This window comes from Typopeltis vanoorti, chromosome 21, assembly GCF_054136105.1.
Source record: "Typopeltis vanoorti isolate ZY-2024b chromosome 21, IOZ_Tvanoo_1.0, whole genome shotgun sequence".
Taxonomy (NCBI): Eukaryota; Metazoa; Arthropoda; class Arachnida; order Uropygi; family Thelyphonidae; genus Typopeltis; species Typopeltis vanoorti.
In genome coordinates this window covers 4,842,175-4,862,983 of record NC_143569.1, presented here as the reverse complement: position 1 = coordinate 4,862,983, position 20,809 = coordinate 4,842,175, and the positions used below count along the sequence as shown (strand labels likewise).

Sequence of the window (20,809 nt, the reverse complement as noted above, 5' to 3'; positions counted from 1 at the left end):
CCGGCCGTTTGGTGAGAACTCGCATCGCGCGATATCGCGTGATTGGCAATGAACGTGTTAAAGCATAAACGATATTTCAACTATACCTTCAATAACTGTTAGAAAACGGAAGGGTGAAGAAGACTAACATGGGAGATTATAACTGCATGCTTATCAAAGCAAAGTTTAATCGGGAATTAATTCCAACAAGAACAAAATCATTTCCTGAAGTGGATATAGGTCGATCTCATTTTAACTTTGCAACTTGGAGGATTATTTTAAAAGAAAATTCCCAGAAAATACGAATTAAATGCAACATGGAAAAACTTATTTAATAAAACATTTGCATAAATAGATATGTAAGCATAACAGAAAATAAAAGAGGAAGAACAAGAGAACCGTAAGCAAAACATATGTGCAGACGAAAATGACTGAAAAGACCCAGACAGTAAATACAACCATTGAATAAAACCAAGAAATCTAGTCATATGACAAACGAAAGTTGAAATAGAGTAGTATTTATCATAAAAGGACACTTTATAGAGAGATTAACAGGAAAAAAGAGTGCAGAATAAAATACAAAAACGACTATTAAGAACTGGATGCAGCGAGTTGTAAGAAACACCTCGTTAAGTATGTTTATTAACTCGTTAAATGTCTTTTTTAAACCTAAACAGTCTTCATTTAGGTTTAAAAAAACCTAAACGAAGACTGTTTGAAGAATGTTTATAAGATTATTAAAAAATTATGAAACCTCCTCCACCTTAAGGGAGACTTTACTGAAAAAGAAAATGAAAAAATGCTCATTAAAGAAATAGACTTGCGAGATAGAAAAGTTATGATAAAGATCTTAAAAACACAACAGCTTCTAAATAATCAAAGTCTAGGAAAAACCTGAATTGACTGTGGAGAAAGACGAATATACAGTCACGATAAATGAACAAAATAAAACCGCCAAGAAGAACAAGGAATGCAGGAAAGTCTCCTAATTTAATGGGATAATAGCTGAAATGATCAAGTAAGGAGATAAGGATATTATCGATCAACTCAGAATATGCCATGAATTACGTACTAAAAGAGAGAGAGAGAGAGAGAGAGATTGCCCATGGTTCAGTTAATCGTATTAAACACTTGAAAGAAAAAAGCAAGTGAAAGATAACTTTCATAAGTAATTCAAGCATTGAGATTAAAATTCTTATTAGTAAGGATGGAAAGAGGATCAAATCTTACTCGGAAGAAGAGAAGGCAAGTTTCGTAAGGAAGAGAGGCAGAGTACAACACATTTAATAATCAATCTGCTTGCAGAAATCAAATTTATATTGAAAATGATAAAATGTCATGTCTCGATTTTTTCTATTTAAGGAGTGATTTGAACTCTGTATGGCAAGATGTCTCGAAAATATTATACACCAATGGCTTGGATAATAGTTACGGCTTCAGAAATCGCTGTATTCAACAAATTAATTCATTACTGAATTACTTCCTGTTTGAAAGTACAGTGAGCCCGTCTACATGTATTAGAGGAAAGACAAAGTAGCACCCCTTTTCATCATTTTTCATCATTTTTTTCTGGAACATTTCATTAGTTAGATTTTATAGGACTGGGAATTAGGCATAGCAGCTGTCGGAAAATGACTAAATACTTAAACTTCACATGTGATGTTCATTAAATAGTTGAAAGTTACGAACAAAAAAAATCTCTCTGTTTATGATAAATCGGATAAAAGACAACTATTGAAAAGTTGTGATAAGAGCGTAAAATTATTTGAAACACATATGCTAATATGCAATTTTATTTCTGTTTTGGGTTTCAATTAACACCAGGGCGCGCGCACAACACACACACGCCGCATACATACATATATATATGTATATGTATATATGTATATGTATATATGTATATGTATATATGTATATGTATATGTATATATGTATATGTATATATATATATATATGTGTATATATATATATATATATAATTATATAAAGACAGTATATGATGGTTATGTTTTACTGGTCTATTTGACAGGAGGAAAAAAGACTGCCACATTCATATGAGAGTGGTTAAGTCACCTTGAACTGCTAAAAAATAAAATAAAAAAATAGCTCTTATACAGATTTCTTGCATCTTGGTTGAGACTTGTATCCACGTCTTTCTAACAAAAGGGAAATTATCGCCTCGTCCTGTCATCTGCGCTGTGTAGACGTTAATGACTTTAGCAATAATTATCCTGCCAAGGTTGATTGCTTCGGCATAAATCATACTTACTTTGAGATGTTCAGTTTTCTTTCTTATTGGGTGATGATAAGGGATTACCGTTGACATATTTATAAAGTATCTGGGGTAGATGCCTTATTATTCTTTAGCATTATATCCCCAAAGATTACAATAACGTTGTTTCCATTTGGATGAGTCGTAGTGTGTCAGATGTTATGCTAATATCTTTATATAACATCTTGTATATACTTATTTCTTAAAACTGTGCGTCAGGAAATTAAATTTCATTTAAGTGTGTCATGTATTAAATTATATGATAAAATGTTACTTTATTTTTTATTATTTATTTTTTTATTCTTGTAGTCATTTTACAAGACATCGAAGTTCGTGTATACGATGAATTTGTAGTGAGAGGAAACACTGCCGTCCTTCGATGCCATGTTCCAGTTTCTTTAAGTGACCATGTCCGTGTTATTACCTGGGAAAGAAGCGATGGTTTAGTGATCTCGGGAGGATCTCAAAATGGTACTGTTTTCTTGAAGTTTCCCTTGATTAACTTTGATTATCTTTTGCTTTTATACCGATGAACATTACTCCTAATCTGTACGTAAGTATATTCATTAAATAAGGATATACTTGCGTGTATTCATATTTAATTTACGATCAATAAAAATAATATCCATGCTATAAGTAGTGTGGGTATTCCTTTTATTGGTCTCATTTTGAAGAAGTACTTCACACAGCGCACACACACACACTACCGTGATGTATCTGCGGTGTGATATTTTGGTTAACGGCATATCGAAAAGGGTTGAATGAATAATCGATTAAATTCTTAACTGTGAGCTCATTTGAATATACACTGCTTAAAAATAACTATTAGGATATCCACTATTTTAGAATGAAGAATAATGGTTTAGTTTAATGGTTCATAATGATATGATTATAACTGTCTCCATATGCATGGTCCATAATGCTATAAGGCAAACAAAACAGCTACGCTCCTATACGTGAATGCATGTTGTGCTACTGCCAATAGGACGTAGAAAAGAAATTGTGGACTATGAAACAGCATAATCAAGGGGATGCAATATCGGCAGGCTATCCCACTTGTGATATACATAATACACCGAAAATCAAATTAGGCAACGATATAAGCGCTGATAGAAATAAGAAATTGTTATCAGATCCAAGAAGCACAAGGAGATGTAGGAAAATTAACACTAAATAACCCAAGGGTGCCGAGGATGATCATTTTCATATCACAGCTGGATGCGGAAATAATCAACTAGGAGTTACTTACACCCGTTCAGACGTGGAGGATATTACGTAAAGGACTTCATGTTCTTGATTTCTAGGAAATGGCATCCTTGGTGTAATTTTCTGCGATTGCTCTTAATGTAAAGAACCTTATGAGTGAGGGAAATCAATGAAATGTGGTGACGACACAACACATGGCACATCTTTTGTCAGTCTGACAGAAGAGTATGTAGAAGATCACTTGGGAACGCATTTTGCTCAAGGTGCACTATTTTAGTTTTTCCTTTGCTATCTGATAAAACAAATAAGGCAGAACACAAGCAGTTAATACTCTATCCCCATAGCCATAGTTGTTTCCTCCGCAGTTCCAACTAAAGTTATCCATTCATAATAACAACGCATTATGTCATAAGCGTCATGATGAGGAAAAGAGCGAGTAAACTGATCTCAGTACAGAGTAGAACAGGTCTGCAAGAAACGAGAATATCGTGTACCACAGATTACTAAGTTCATAATGAGTTAGCAACATTACATTCAGAAGTGAGCATCGAATACAATTTACTCTTCTAAATGTTAGTTTGTGTTCATAATTTCTGCGCATAATAAAGAATTATATAGCATAGCAATACGGAGCAAAAAAGAATCTGTATATATCATTTTTCTAAAGAATTTAAAATTTTAAAAACGTTAGAGCGTTCTTCATAAGAGAAAATCAAGCACAGGATTACGTGCAATAATTTTCCCTTTGAGTTCAATAAGCATTAGGGATACTGAAATATACCGATTGTTCTAAATATGGACTATTCCCACAAAAAATAGTGCACTCGAAAAAAATGACTTCGAAAATCATATCAAATTATTATTTATTAAATACATTTTTCTCGTATATTTATTAAAATGGAAGAAAACATACTTTTGCTTAATCCTCTGAACTTATTTTTCATGTAAATTTGTTCGAAAGGTAAGTTAATGTTTTTTTTTAGCAAACTAAGCACAACAATGCATCCTTACTCATCCTAATGGAATGCACATTTAAGTATTATTTTTGTGGGTAGCATGCAATTTATTTTAAGATGCATGCTCATACTAGTCATTCCATAAAATAGAAGTTTTAATTTTTCCTTGACACTTCAACATCTTATTCGTTGGAGATATGAGTTGCAAGCATAAACATTGTGTTAAATAAAATTAATGATAAATTTAAAAAAAGTATCCAGATTATGAGTAGATTATAATCGTATTGTGCAAACATTTATAAGAGATTGTTTTGTATACACTGTCCTATCTAAAACATGGGACAACGTCCAGATAGCAAGAAAAAGGATGCAGCTACGCAATATGTATACGTATAACCTATGAAGGAGATCATCGCTTTGCCATGAAGCGGTTTCCTACTGAGCGATAAGTTTATGGAAAGAAAGTTACAGATAGACGGAGGTGGGACATCGTATATGTTGTTGTTGCGTAGCAGTTCGTCACCAAAGCTCTACAATTGGAACATAAAGAAATGAAATCTGTAGTTGACATTGAAGAGGAAGGCAATCCTAAAATTACTGTTATACGCTGATGCCTTTTGAGCATGCTGGTTCCTTCGTATATATCCATAGAACAGTGGCATCATTGTCTGGAGATGCCAACAACTACAAGGAAGCTTTATGTTTTTTAGCTGAGTGCATTTTTTCAACAAAGTTTGAAGACTGTGGTGTATAGCATAAGTTGTATTTAGGAGGGTCGTGGTGGGCTGAAAAGTTCTCGTATTGATTTGGATTAAATCCAAGAAACGTAGTGGATATAGAATATACTAGTTCCTTCAATATAGGAACTGGTAGTCATAGTTTATGTTATTTTATAATATTAGCCCGGATATTTTCCAACAGTTTAATGTTCATTTCACAAAACACTGTTTACACACATGAGAGAATAACATCAAGTATTATTGAATGAGAGTGCACAATGACGAGACTTCAATCCGATATAACATTATTAGGATGAATTATAACGCAGAATTAGGGCAAGATGGTTCTTATCATAAAGTAACTTACTAATTCTTTAAAGAAGGATCCGAGTAAATACCACCAACTTTCTGTCAGGAAATCTACGATGCAGTGAAATACTCTATTATAATGCTAACATCTGTCGGTGAATTTCTTGTTCAGTTCTCTGTGGCACGTGTCTGTCCCTTTAACGTGAGTAGGACAGCAAATGCAGAGTCGCTTTTCTGGATTAAGGAATCGAGTGAAAGGCATTTTCCCCAGTAGAAAATAAATGCTAATTATTTTCAGTGCATCTGCACTGTTGACTGCATCCATCCAACTATTCATTGGATATCATTAGATGCTGTATGGAAAAAGAAATAGAATTATGCAAAATAATATCTCTATAATTCTTGTAATCCTCCCGTCTAGTGCAACGGTAGGAAATCCAATTTCTTTCAATCTCTAGGCCATGATCCTATCTTCCATATCTTTGTAATCAATCTGTGAAATACCCTTAACCTTCCATCCCATGTGGCCTTAATTAACTCTAAATTTAGTTAATAAATTGAAAATTTATTAACGAAATTAATAAATCTGGGATTCTATCTGCATCCGGGGCCTTATTCTTAAACTGTTTAACTGCTCTTTCAACCTCATGCTTAAATGAAGGAGGTTCTTAATCGAAATTTTCCTAGTGAGAGGGCCTTCCCCTCAGAATTTTCCTTAACCTCTCTGCTGTACAGTTCCTCACAGTATTCTCTCCATCTGCTTTTGATTCAGTTCTTCTGTTTGAATTGCTTCATTCGTGTCTTTTGATGACATTCAATTTGCTCTTAAACTTGTGCTTTCGTTCATCAACTAGACAAAACATCCCTTTATAATTGTCTCTTCATCTGGAACTCTGTCTTAGCATTCCATGTTAAATCTGATATTATATGGGTCTCTTGGCGTTCTAATTAGACTTAGATACTTCTTAGCAGTATCATGCATTATAACCCTGACTCTTTCCCAAATCATTTCAGATGAGTTCTCACTACTCTCCAAACGATCATTCAACTGAGTTAATTGTTTCTTCTGTGAGTCCACTAGAGGTTACTCTGACATCCAGTCTAATGGGAAGAACTTGAATTGAGTTTTCTCAGTCTTAATTTGGCTCTTACTAGCTCATTGTCTGTACCACAGTCTGCTCCAGCACAATTATGCACATCAGCGATGATTGTCTTTCACTTGGAGAACCACGATATAATCAATCTGGTACTTTAACCTGTCAGTGTTAGACGTCCAGGTATAGGTCCGTCGTGGGTGTTTCTGGAAACTGTTATTGGTAATAACTAATCTGTTAGCACGGGAAAATTCCAACAGTCTGTCACCATGAATGTTACTTTCACCCAGACCAAACACTCCCTACTCAGGCCTAACTCTCATTCTCTTTTCCACTTTTGCAATAAAGTTACCTCAGTTGAAATTTACGTCCTTCCTTGGTAGGAAGTATCCAAAACGGTATATAGGTTTTCAGAGAATTCCTCACTCTTCATCAGGCCTATTTATTTTGGGTGCATAAACTATCACGATTGACACATTGGTAGGATGAGTCTTATGAGTAATACAACGTATGCTGTCATTAACGGGACCAAGAAGGATTTGGTCCCGTTAAACATATAACCAAGAAGGGCTCTTACCATAACTGTCTTCATTACTACAGAGACCCCATATCTCTTTGAGTCACCTCCTAAATAAACAACTAGCTTACCATCCTATCTTTTGAAGTGACTCTTCTGCATTCTGTCTATTCTCTGTAATTTCCAAGATTTCAATTTTATACCTCTCCATCTCTTTACAGAAAATATCAAGAGTACCCATCTGTAGACTTCGTACATTCCATGTGCTTATGCGAAGCTTGCTTCTAAGATTAATCCAGCACCTTCTGTATTCCTTGTTTACAATATCACTTGGAGACTGTAATATAGTTCTAGAACCGGATTCTCTGCCCAGAATCTGGCTCTGATTATTCTGTGCGACAAGTGACATAACATGAGGTGTATTATAAGGCACAACCATATTAGCATTTGGCGTGAAGTCAATGCAAGAAAAAAAGTGCTGCAGTGCAGGGGTCCTTTCCGCATATCTGCGAGGTTTTGGTCCTAATTCAACCCATGTTGGCCAGGTGGGTTAGGAATTCAGTCTACTGGGTGAGTCAAATACCTTGGAGGCAGACTCCCACTGTAAAAGGTGAAATCAAATAGCAAAGTATGAAAGAATCACTCTTAGTCCTCGAATACCTACCCTAATAGTAGCATTGGGGGCGAAGGAGCAAGAAAAGAAAGAAAAAAAGAAAGGATAGAAAGTCTATAGATAATATAACAGATATATATTAGATAAAGTAAAGAATTGTCTACCGTCAACTACCTTGGATTTACCACTCCCGTACTCACTAATGTGAGCTCTTGAGGAACACTGTTGACAATTGGTAAATATCCTATTTTTTTGAACATATTCATACAGAATTCGAATTTCTACACTTTAATGTTCTGAAATAACAAAAATACTATCCTTTGGGACCCTGCTCAACACTATTTTTTAGTGAGTGTAGTTTTTTCATAGTGTTCTCTGCAACACATTTTAAGAACCTACAAGGCGGTCATTAGTAATAAAGAAAGAAATTTAGCAATTTTTGATGTTTCGAGGGCCCATCTGAAATAGTAGATTTTTTAAGTGGATATAATATAAGCAATTTATCCTACTCATTGGTTTCAGCTTCTTAAGGTTGAGATGCCCGTCAGTTTTTTTCTAAAATCACCGAACTTACCTAGTTGTAAAGACAATATAACTTATTCCCTTCGGTTGGAAAGATCTAAACTCAAATCAGATCAGATCTGAACTCAAATGTTATTTCCGACCAGAGAAGCTGATATAATAGCATTGCAACGGATCCTCTTCGGAAATAGTAGAGGATCCGTTATGTGAGTATTGCAACGGATGAAACGCATTATTCAATATCTCTTACAGATATGTTTCTTTCCCTCAGTTAACAATCAACTCGTGTACTGTTTTGGTTATTATGTATTCTGTGAATGATTGTTTTCGTATAATTTCTGAGCCGGTGTTCAATGTAAAATTCAGAACGATACAATAAATGTTATTGAATATAATGAGATAAAGTACAGAATACGGTGATATACAGTGTGCTCATTATAGTGTATTAAATAAGATTTTATTTTAAATGATTAATAGCATTTTATTCATTCAAGTCCATTGCTGTACGTAGCTTCCAAAACGTCATTGATGAAACCAATAAATGTAGGCAGTGGGCATCCTGCAACATGATTGTTAGTTTGATCTGGAAGAACACAGTCACATGAGGATGATGACTCAGCGTAGCTCATTAACGCAGCAAATCTTCGATGTCCAGTACTTACTTTATCTACACCTTAACTGGTGTAAATGATTAAAACTTGTGCTAAGATCTGTATTAATTCCTAATTGAGTCTTATAATTATTAGACTAAATTTATGGCAAATACATGTGGAGCTACGACTTTAACTTGGTCATTTTATTTAGCCACTCCACTGCTGTGCGTAAAGGTCTGTGACATTGATCAAACCAATAAATGTTCGCAGTAAGCATTCCGCAACAATGTGATTGCTAGTTGGGTATGCATTATGATGGTAGTATTGTAAATTCCGTTTGCGATACTGCCGTCATATATTTGCTGCCGTTGCTATGACATTTCATTGTATTTTTCGCAATGCACTTGAGCGAATTTTTGCACTTGTAAGGTGAGACTGGAAACCAAGAACAGCACTGTTTGATAGTTCTTTATAATTCATGATTATGTTTCGATGCTTTCGATTTTTCTCACAAAAATGTTGTTCGAACGGAAATTCCAACTTCTAAATGAACCTGTGTATTATATATTTTTTTCTTATGTTTCTGACAACATTCGTTTAAGTGTCTTAAACGTTTCGATTTCTTTTTTACTGGTAGTATTTTTGCTGCAGATCATTCTGACTTTCTACTTTAAAATAGCCCGAAAGTCTCGCGTTTTCCATTCTAGAATTCAAATGAAAATAACAGAATTGTTTTGGTGTATTTAAATATAGTTTCTATTATCCAAAGTAATCTCCGTGTTTCACGATCCTTACCAGAGATTTCTTAGTCAGTAATGATGTTATCTTACGCTATAGTATATCATATACTTGTAGATTAAACTGCTGCGGTGCCAGCACTGAACCTTGTGAATGTCGGTCGTTTAATCAGTTTTTCTAACTGCACTATCAATATTGTTCGTAAACACCTGAACACAGTCTGATATCATTTCACTTATAATTGAAACTGTTTTCTTGTAAGGAATTATTTTATAAGTTTCTTGATAAGTCCGTACCTCCTCAGTGTATTATGGACTGTCAAGAGGTATATAAAATAAACCGTTGTTTTCAAATTAAAATGGAAGTCTGTATCAGTATTTAAGAACGCGGTCTACACAGTTTGGTCCTCAGGGAAAGTCTCCTTGTTTAATTGGTAATACCTCTTTTAGGTTCTATTATTTGGTTAAATGAGACGTTCCAAAAGTTCACAGGACACTTAATACTAGTCTCATTAGCGTAGTTGTCATGTATGTTTTAATATCTAATTTTTGAGGTCATTTTAGAAAACAGATTTTTTGATTGCTGAGGATGTGAGAAAATCTGACAAAAGCCAACTTCCGATAAAAGGCTATTTTTTTTCACAGTATGTGCATCTTTCGGCTGAGCATAAATGGTTTTTATATTTATATTTTAAATTATTTATGGAAATTCTTTTTAAGTTCAGATTCCATAAAACCTATCTTGATATTGTTCTAGATATATTCACTTCACTTGAAAGACATCTTAACATCGTAAACTGAGTGCTAGTGTTCATTCACGTGATAATGTTTCATTTAGAGATCTGAGTTTCTATTGCTTTCATTTCACTTGAACTTTTCATTGAATACCAGTGCATTGTATGAGTAGCAGCCAATCACCATAATGTGATCAGCTAGGATATGCAAAAGATACGAGTCCGCTACATATTTGCGTGCTTTTAATCATGGTCCAAGATGAGTGTGACAAAGTGTACTATACTACCCTGAATTATACTGAATCTGTAGTATAATTTCAGACGTTAAAGTTTTGTCCATATCATTTCATACAGGATCAGGGGCTATTGAAGAACACTGCTATCAAGATTCTTTATGTGAGCACTTAATTTTTTAAATAATATTGCGTAGTAAAATGTCATGGTCAATGCTGCCATCTAACGATGGTTTCAATGATACTGCATATTATTAAAAATTAGTTTTCAGCTGACTGCTCCAATTACTAGTTTTCCCGAAACAGGTGTATACCTTTCTCGAAATGCAAGCTGCACGCGTTTGAACTTAAATTAATTAAATAACTAAGTTTATCAATTACTTTTAATTACATTTGATTATCTACATTAACAAGCAACTTAGAAATTGAATTTCCAACTCTTGGAAAATCAAGAGTTGGAAAATCAATTTCCAACTCCTCGTCCCTCATGGCACATAAAACCAAGATCCAACCTCTGCAGTTGCTTGCTCTTTATATTATTTTTAAAAAAAAGGATAAAAGCATGTATCCTTTATAGGACCTCAGTTGGGATCGTACTATTTCATTGAAGACGGGGAAGAGTTTAACCCTATTGGGCTTCTCCCCCCCAGTCTTCAAACCCGCTGCGCGGTTTGCAGTTGCTATTGAGATTAATATGTGCTATCTAAAAGATTCTATGAAAATATCTGGGATATACTTTTAAAATATATTCACTTGCTTCGGATATTTCGATTATCACCATCCTTCTCTAATGAACTATGCAACATAGGATTCCAGTAAAATTCGTGTAGCTAACTACAGCTACTTAAAAAAAAAACTACTAAAAAATAATCAGTGTTTAAATTAATTTATCTCTAACTTCGTATTAGATAAGCTGTCTGTCTCTCTTGGGTAAAATAATGCGTATTTATTCTGTAGATATTTGAAGTGGTTTGTACTAGCTTTATACTGTATAGGAAAAAATCGTTAAATTTTAGCTTATTTTATTGAAGTAACTGGGAATTACTTATATAAACGCATTTAAATTCAAGTGCAATCATTACATTTGCTATGCATGTGTGTACGTGTAATATACTTGTTATATTATTAGATATATCCTATTGAGAAAGCGCAATCAATGGTGAACCAAAATCTCTCCCAAAACAGTTTGTATGCCATAGTCTAGGAAGCAGTTGTGACTAATTAGCACAATGATCACCTTGTGCACCATTCTAGGGATCTATGAAAATTATACGACAGCACTAGGTCCCTTAATGGAGGATGATAAAACATGCAACACATTACAGAATACCTTTACTTTACTCTGTAAGAGAAGTACAAATTCGGTGTCCCTTTATCATAACAAGGTGCAAGAGCTGTTAAGCATCCATTCTGAGTTCCCCTTCTCAGAGTTGAAATCACACGAAAAATGCTTCTTTCATTTCATCTCGTCCTTAAGGCTATCGAAGTCTGTTCTCTAGAACAGCAGTCACTAATACTCCCCTTCTAGCTATGGGTAAAGAATAATAATAATCTCCTCTCGTTCTTGTTGTTAGTGACCACACCCACATGCACACAGATAAATAACCTTTAGTGTGAGCGGAATTGATATAAAAATCATAACTGAAATCATACGATTGGCGAGACAGAAGTTAAAGTTTATCTTGAATTTAAAAAAACAAATGATGCACTAAGGCCCTTTTGCAGTATTCGTTTAATGTTTTAATTGATGTTAGAAATAATAAAAACACAAGTTTCCTACCTGAAAGAATTTTTGAAATTTTGAAAGAAATATATAGAAATATATGGAAAGACCAAAAAATTCAATAGTAGGAAAAAACTGAAGATCTGGGATGATACAATCAAAGAAATAATCAAAAAGAAAAAAAACTCTCACAAATGGTTAAGCAGTAAAAGATTAGAAGATGAAATAGAATATAAAAAAATAAGAGCCATAGCTAAAAGAGAAGTCAATAAAAGACATAGAGAATTATGGAACAAATTTGTTTCTAATTTAGAACATGATTTATATAAAATTAAACCCAATGTATATAAGATTTTGAAACACTTCAATGCTGATACCAAAGAAAACATAAAATTAAACACCGAATTGAAATTAGGAGAATTTCTAAATTGCTACACAGAATTGTGGACAGACAAATATTTCAAAAAAGACAACTGGCAAACAATTAACGAAAATGAAAAGGAAATAACTAAAGAAGAATTAGAAATCAGCCTGAAAGAAACAAGAAACGGAAAATCACCTAGAGAAGATAAGCTAGGTTCGGAACTATATAAATACGCAGGAACAAGATTCAAAGAAAAACTCTTATTATTTTAAAATAAAATTTATTCAACTGGTATCCCCCCCAATAGAATGGAAAAAAGCAATTGTGACTCCTATCTTTAAAAAAAGGTAATAGAGATGACCTAAAAACTATAGAGGTATCAGTATACCAGGATACCAGAGCTATCATATACGAGAGAGATAACCAAGGGATCCGACAGGGATGTCCCCTCTCAGCAACTCTTTTTAATATCTACTTAAATGAAATAATAATAAAATGGAATAAACATTTACATCAACGAATTAAACTTTCTCCTACAGTGAACTTAAACATTCTCCTTTTTGCCCACGACCAAATAATAATTACAAATTCTGTAGGTAACTTACAGAAAGCTATTTTAGATCTAAATGAGATAGCCAAATATTATGGAATGATAATATTAACAGAAAAATCAAAAACTATGGGCCTTTAATGGACAAGATCCAGCAAGAACTAAAATAGTAATAGATAACAACATCTTAGAACAGGTGAATTCATTTAACTACCTAGGATGTATGATCACTTATGAAAAAGATATAGACGTAAAAATTGCAAAATATTTAAAAATAACAAGTGTAATTAACTCTATATTTAAACCAAACCTAGTTCAAAAGCAAACCAGACTAAAGGTATACAATACATTAGCCCTACTAGTCTTAATGTATGGAAGCGAAATCTGGACAATAAAACAAAAAGACAAACAAAGATTAACAACAGCAGAAATGAAGTTTATGAGAAAAACTGCGAAGTATGCCATATTTGATCACAAAAGAAACGAAGAAATTATGAAAGAATTAAACCAAGAACCAGTAATAGAAAAAATTAAAAAATATAAACATAAATGGATGAAACAGGTTCAAAGAATGAAAACAGAAAGATTACCAAAACAAGCCTTAAAGTACAAGCCATTAGGAAAACGAAAACCAGGACGTCCCCTTAAATGATTCAACGATAACTTCTAAGGCCGGAACAGGCCATGCTAGGCCTAAATCCTTGATACGGATGATGATGATATTTATATAAGATGATTACATATAAGTTAACTTACATATAAGATGATTAATTGTTTTCATTTTCAAACTTTCATAAATCTAATATTTAAAAAAACTTAAGTTCTTAAGTGCATTAAAAGCAGCGTATTAATTATTTTTATTTAATGGATTAGTTCTGAAAATAGCAATTTCTTTAGAGAAATGTTTAGACTCTGTTACTCAGGGAGATTAGTGGGGGGTGATTATTTGGACACCTTGAAGGGGTTTGAAAATGTTTCATTTCTAGAACACTCTGAATTATGTAAAAAATACACTATATATAATATTAATGAAAGTAGAAACGACATTGATAGTTCATCCATTGTACTGTAAGTGCACAATCTTTTGACATAAAAGTTGTACCAGCTCTAAGCGTTGCAGTTTGATTTTTGCATGAGCAGTCCAAGTTTAAACATGAAGATTTACAAGCACTTAATGCAAATAGAATAAGCACAGCTAGGATTTTTAATTTCCAGGGAATTCTTAATTTACACAACATGTAAACTTCATTTGAAGATCGCCAGCATCATGTTTATGTAACAGGGTAACGAAGCTTTATAGTTCAGAAAAAAAATCTGAAACCCGTCTTCAATTAAATTAAAAAAAAACTACATTTTTGTAATGCTGCATGACACTAAACGAACTTTTCCATTTAAATATTTTTATATGATAGGAATTGTTTAACCACTTCAAGTTTTAACTTCATGGTAAATAGGAAACTAACATCATATCTTATTTAGAATTAAACTTGACTTTATGCTGGAAACACATCAAGTCACTTACTTAGTTATTAAGTACAGGTTATTTTAAGTAGTATTTATTATTGACATGAATTTTTAAATTTGAGAATGTTTACAAATATTATGTTCTGCGGGAATTCAAGCCACCGAAGATACGGAAACCCCAGGATCTTACTGAAACTTCCAGTTTTGACTTCATGCACCTCTGATCTTAGCATGAAATAAAATTATGCTTACTGCATATTGCAATAAACATGCTACGTAGCTGTTCGATATTTATACGGTTATAGGTGCCAATTATTCCTAATATCGAAAACACACACTTTAATGCTAAACGCTTTCTTCAGTAGAAAACAAGAATTAACCTTTTGCAATTTACAAATCACATGCGAAATGCGAGAGCACTATACATACGAGAAAAATATTCAGTAGTCTACCTACCCTTATCGTTAAGAAATGAAATCAACCCAAACAAAACAAGTATTTGATTAAAAATATTTATTCTTCTACAGAAATAACGATTTGGTCAGAATATTTGTATAAAAAAATCGATTAGGATAGGTGTTCGAGGATTCAGACTTACGTGTGAAATTTAAAAACATGAAAGTAACCTTATGCAATTCTTTCTGGATATAATTTTTTTTCTCTATGTAAAACGGACATACAAAGGTTGCAAACCTACCTTACACGTTATATTTTGTGGAATAACAGTTCGACTCCGGAAGGTCATCTGTAAAGACTGAACATGGAACGATTTTGCAAATCACTTCAATTCTCTAATAAGCAGAGTGGTAGTCTCACACTGGGCAATAAAAATCATCCTCCATCTAAAAACATTTCGAAACATCCATTCCCGCAATGGGATTGGAACCTGCCACATTGGAGAGCGGAGTCACAATCTACTCATCCAACGAAGCTGGAGCATTTGCATATAATGATGATGAATACAGTTTTCTATAACTTTGTGTATCTGTTTGCGGCTAGGTTAACATGATTTCTTTAAGCCTTATACTATAATGCAAAATTTGGAATATGAATGATTGATATAGAGCTAAGATTAGATTTAACCAAGTAATTGTATAAAGAATAACTTAAAGCAAAAACAATAAGAACCTGTAATATTATGTATGCTATCTGCCGAATAGTCCTCCTTGTGAGAAAACGCATAAGCCTTCTTGTGTCCTTAAAATTTAATATCTTTAGAGAAATTTATCAAGCAAGACATGTTTCTGGAGTACGTGTGCATTACTTTGTCCAACACACGTTCGAGAATTACAGCGTTTCTGAACTTGTGTTAAAATGAGAAAAATTCAATACCTTCATACAAAGATGTTACTCTCAAGGGATAACTGCGCGCTCTACTATTAGAGACTAATTCGAATCAGTATGCTAAAAGCGGCTGTTGTTAGTGACACGATTTAGCAGACACCGTCACTTATGAGTGAATTTGGTCCTTCTACTCCAGTTTTCCTTTTTTTAAAAGGAAATATTAAAGTTCATCCCCTTTTCCTATGAATCCGATCATATGGATTGGTTTCTCACGTTTCTGTTTATTTACCAATTGAAAATCAAATTAGGAAGAGATGCACCACAAGAACTGACGCATGCGTCCGCATGCTTTAGTGTCATAATAACATATAGATGCATGATTTATTTATAGCCTGCATGCTTATATGTGATGTCTTAAAATAAGCTATAAACTGAAGAATTATTAAAAATCTTCTCAGTTTAGTGAGTTACAGGAGTCGTCGTCAACAAGTGTATAAATGCACATATAATGCAATTCAAATATAGTGCCTTCAGTGAAACGAGATAGCTATTGAGACATCTCTGTCCATTAGTGCAACCTACTGAAAGTCTGCTTCATCACTTTTGTATAAGATGAGGGATAGGTGAAACCTTATGTAGGGGGATTGCTGTTAAAATAATTATTTTTGTAAGAAGTAAGTATACGCACAGGTGATAGTTTATTGATACTGAATTTCACGAACACATATTCAATATTTTATTCTGGTGTGCTAAATAGATGAATATTTGATAATGAAATTGCATTTTATTAAAACTTTTAACTCTGAAATCATTGCAGAACGTAACCTGCACAGTCCACTTTCATATCTGACGGTAGGAAAAATCACTAACATAACTAAGAAGGTCACTTTTTTGACTGGCAGTTATTGTGAATACAGCGAAGCACTCGTTTCTAACTTGAACAGTAAATACGTCTTTTAAATATTCAAAAATGAATACCTCTTAAAGACTTCATAAAAAAATTCACGAATGAAGTAAAATATCGACGTACAGATTTTATAATTGTTATAGTAAATTCAGTGTCATTTGTTATAACCAAATGCTAAGCAGTACTGCACTATAGCTTTAATTGTCAGAAAATGTTTTTATACATAACATTTTCTGATTAAAAAATCTGCTTTTGAATGAAAACATTACTTCTTATCTAATTTCTTTAGCTAACCAAATATTATGTCTCAATAAAATGCTTTTCATATAGCAAATGCTTTGGTCTATATTAGAGCAACAGTCTAAAACTGTGAGATTTTAATAAATTAAACACAAAGAGCGTTGTTAGAATTTCGTGTTTCTATGACAATTATCAGATGTTACTCGATGAACAGGCCTTGCATTTAATCACAGAAAAATTTGACTAACGCCTTGTAATTAATCGCATTCTCCAACAGGGAATCCCATGTAGCCAGAATAATAACGCATTTCTTATAAAATTTCGGAAATCGAAAGTCGTAAGTTTCTTTCATCTTACAAGAAAACTTCAGAATGTTCTGGTAATAATTACTCTCACGAACACTCCTAACAAGACCATTAACAGACTGCTTTAGGCAGTCCCTTAATGGTTGGTCAAGTCCAACAAAGGGTTCAAGTACACTGGTTAGATATATGTTTAAAGAAAACGCCAAACTTGTTAACTAGAATACCAGCATTTCTTGGAATGTTTAGAAGAATCTAATGATATTCAAATATGAGATAAACCTTTTCAAACTATTTTCCTTTCTGGTGTTCTGCCGATGAATATTTTGAAGAAAAAAATGTTTCATTCTGGTTATCAAAATGACTGCAAACAGATCTTCGAAACAACTGTTCTTTCAATAATTATCGCCGCGGCGATAATATTCTAAATTTGGATGATTAAACACAAAGCCTGTTTCCTGTCTAATAATGTTGTTTTCAAACTTACCGTTAACATCTTAAACCAATCCAGGAAAAGTTTACCGTTTACCTTACTTAAACATCAGTTCAAGGAGATGAGCGCGTTCATGTTTAATGGAGATAAACTTCTGACACACGACGCTATCTCCTCAAAATTGGATTCTGCAGAAATTCGTAGGCTGTCAACACGCAACTCTATCTTGTATGCTTATCCAGTTATAAGCTTATCTCCTGCAAATTTATTTTTATAAGACCGAGCAGACGCATTTGCTCTCTAGCGTGAGAACCTAAACTCGAACGGATAGTTCAGTCACTGGGAAGATTTGTTATACATGCACCATTGCATTAGGAAACTTGAAATAGTTTTCTTCGCAGCCAACACAGTTACTTTTGATTTCTGATACAACAAAGTTTGAATAAAATTTAATCACCTTCTGTTATAGGTGAATTTTATCTTTGCGTTGACTTTGTCTACATTGAATAACTTCCACCTTGAGCTCTGTTAATATTATTATTAACAGTGCTAATAATAACATCATTAACACTGTTAATAATAATAATATCTATAAAATATTATTGATTTTATATATATATATATATATATGTGTGTGTGTGTGTGTGTGTGTGTGTGTGTGTGTGTGTGTGTGTGTGTGTGTGTGTGTGTGTGTGTCACTGATAAGGATTAAATTTAAAACTTTGAAAACCTAGACGGTCGACTTTGTTCCGATAGAATATTGATGATATCCGGGAGTGCAGTTAATTAAATATTATAAATATTAATAAATTAAGCGTTATGCATTCGAAAATAATTTAAATACTAAGTGCTAATCAATTAATAAAATACTTCGATTAGCCTTACCCATTTAAATAAAAAGTGGTAAGAATGACATTCGAATAGAGAAAAATAAAAAAGACAAAATAATGCACTTGCGTTTCAGATCTTAACTATTATTTTATTATATTTTGCTTTATAAAATGAAAATTATTTTATTAGGAAATATTTTTCGTTTTCTGATTAATTAAAAACAGAAGTGGTATGTTTATATTAATTTTTATTTTTTATTTTTTCTAAATTAGAAATACGACGTTTATGCTAAATGTTTGTCTTTTAAGTTCAACGAACCTTATTACCTATTTAGCTAAAAAATGCTAATGGATGTTTATTATGCTTTTCATACATTTCATTCCCAACATTAAGCATTTTTGGCTTAATGTTGGGAATTTTTGGCAGTGTGCTTAGGAAATATATTTTTAAATACGTTTCCTTAATTACAAAATACTTAATGATATTCACAAAAACAGTATCTAATGATATCTCTTATAATGTAGATTTGCCGGAGTAAATTTATTTGTGTTTGGATCTCATTCAGGCATACAAGTTTTTCACTGTCTTTAGGTGGGATTTAGTGGGTATGAGACTTAGTCGGCATTAGTTGGCAATCTTGAGTGGAGGAGATTCACACGAAAAATTTCTGTTACTTCCTTTATTATTATTATTTTTCCGTTTACTTTTCCTAATCTGAAAGCTGGAAATTTTGAAGAAAAGGGAAAATCTCATTTTTTTCTCATTCTTATAAACAATTCAAATTTGCTAACGTGCTTTGATTTCTGCATTATGACTTCAGTCGCTTGTGTTCTTCAAAATATTATAAAGAGTATTCTGCGGGATTCATCCATTTTTTATCTGACTCCTACTAGTTAAAATTATAAATCCAAAGCACATTAGTACCGTGGCTGGAATAAAGTTTTTAAATTATTTTTTATTTAAATTATCACACGCCACGGAATACTGTGTATACCAATCGGCGAACTTTTTTAAGTCACTTCAAGCCTTCCAATAACCGTGGAAACGAACTCCCGCAGGACCAACGATAAAATTCATCCCGTACTTAAAGACAATCACAAGCGTCCATGTTCAAGACAGGATTCGAGTTTGCATCTTTTTGTTCGGAGAGTGGATAAGAGATATTGAGTCTCCGTGACTCAGTCGGTATAGACTGAGATATTGGTTGGAAAGACCTGGGTTCGATTCCCGTCTATGATGTGAGGAACCATTATCTGGTCTCTTTCGACTAAAGGTGAGTTAGCCGGTCTCGTACGGGGTAGGGTTTTTTTTTCACCCGGAAACTCGGGTTTTTCGTCCCTCAGAACAGGCAAACCGGCCCCATGAACACACACGGATTTACAGTCATAAAATATATATACATAATCCCCCATTAGGAGGGCTCCATCCTTCCCCAAATGGATGGCGGATAAAGGGAGGGAAATCACATTAGAATAAATAAGAGATATTCACGCAATGAAACTTGCGACTCAACTTTCGAAAAGTGTTTCTGCAGTTGCTTAAAATTAGACTCAATACAGCTTAGGGGATTATTTAACAATATCTAGCTTTTAAATTAAAAATATTTGGGAAACATTTTCATATTGATATCAGTTTTTTTTTCCTTCTGTCATATGAAGAAAATGTGACAGGACCTTTTCACCTGGCTGCTCACATAGATTCTCCTATTACGTGCTATCAGTCATGTATTCATCCTTTTAATGTATTCTTCTTACTTCTCACATAAATACGGAATTAAGTTTCAAAATGTCTCTTTGATGTTTGTTTTAATGACATCTGTCTTGTAACTTTACTGTTCAGCTCTCATTCAACAGGAATGCGCTCTTCTAACAATTGCATGTCGTCAGCGAGCGATTACTCAAATCACATCTGACGATAGTTAAAAAAAAAAAAACAATAAAACGTCTCAGAATTGATTTTACGTGCTAGTGTTTTAATGGGTTACGTTTACTACAAAAAAAAAAGGTGGCGATTTAGCTCATTGTGTGTCTGGAGTGGGAATTTCATATTGTCTTGAACTCCTTTTCGGAATCTATCCATTTTCTCTCTCTCTCTCTCTCTTTTTAGAGTAACTGGTTAGTGAGTTATTCATGAGTGCGTACAAACCAGATACGATCAGGAAACAAATTTGTTTCTCTGTTAGTTTTGTTAATCGAATTTTTTTCTTTTTGTCAAAATGAAGAAGTTT

The 20,809-nt window shown here is 33.3% G+C and overlaps 1 protein-coding gene across 7 annotated transcripts in view; it reads left to right on the top strand.

The window, feature by feature from the left end:
- The window catches only part of LOC150094601 (cell adhesion molecule Dscam1-like), an 823,608-nt gene that overhangs the window by 509,436 nt on the left and 293,363 nt on the right, over positions 1 to 20,809 (top strand). For all 7 annotated transcript variants that reach the window (XM_090411254.1, XM_090411255.1, XM_090411256.1 and 4 more), the window contains one exon: positions 2,561 to 2,722. In XM_090411254.1, coding sequence (XP_090267380.1) covers positions 2,561 to 2,722 — 162 coding nt within the window. The remainder of the gene's footprint in view (positions 1 to 2,560; positions 2,723 to 20,809) is intronic.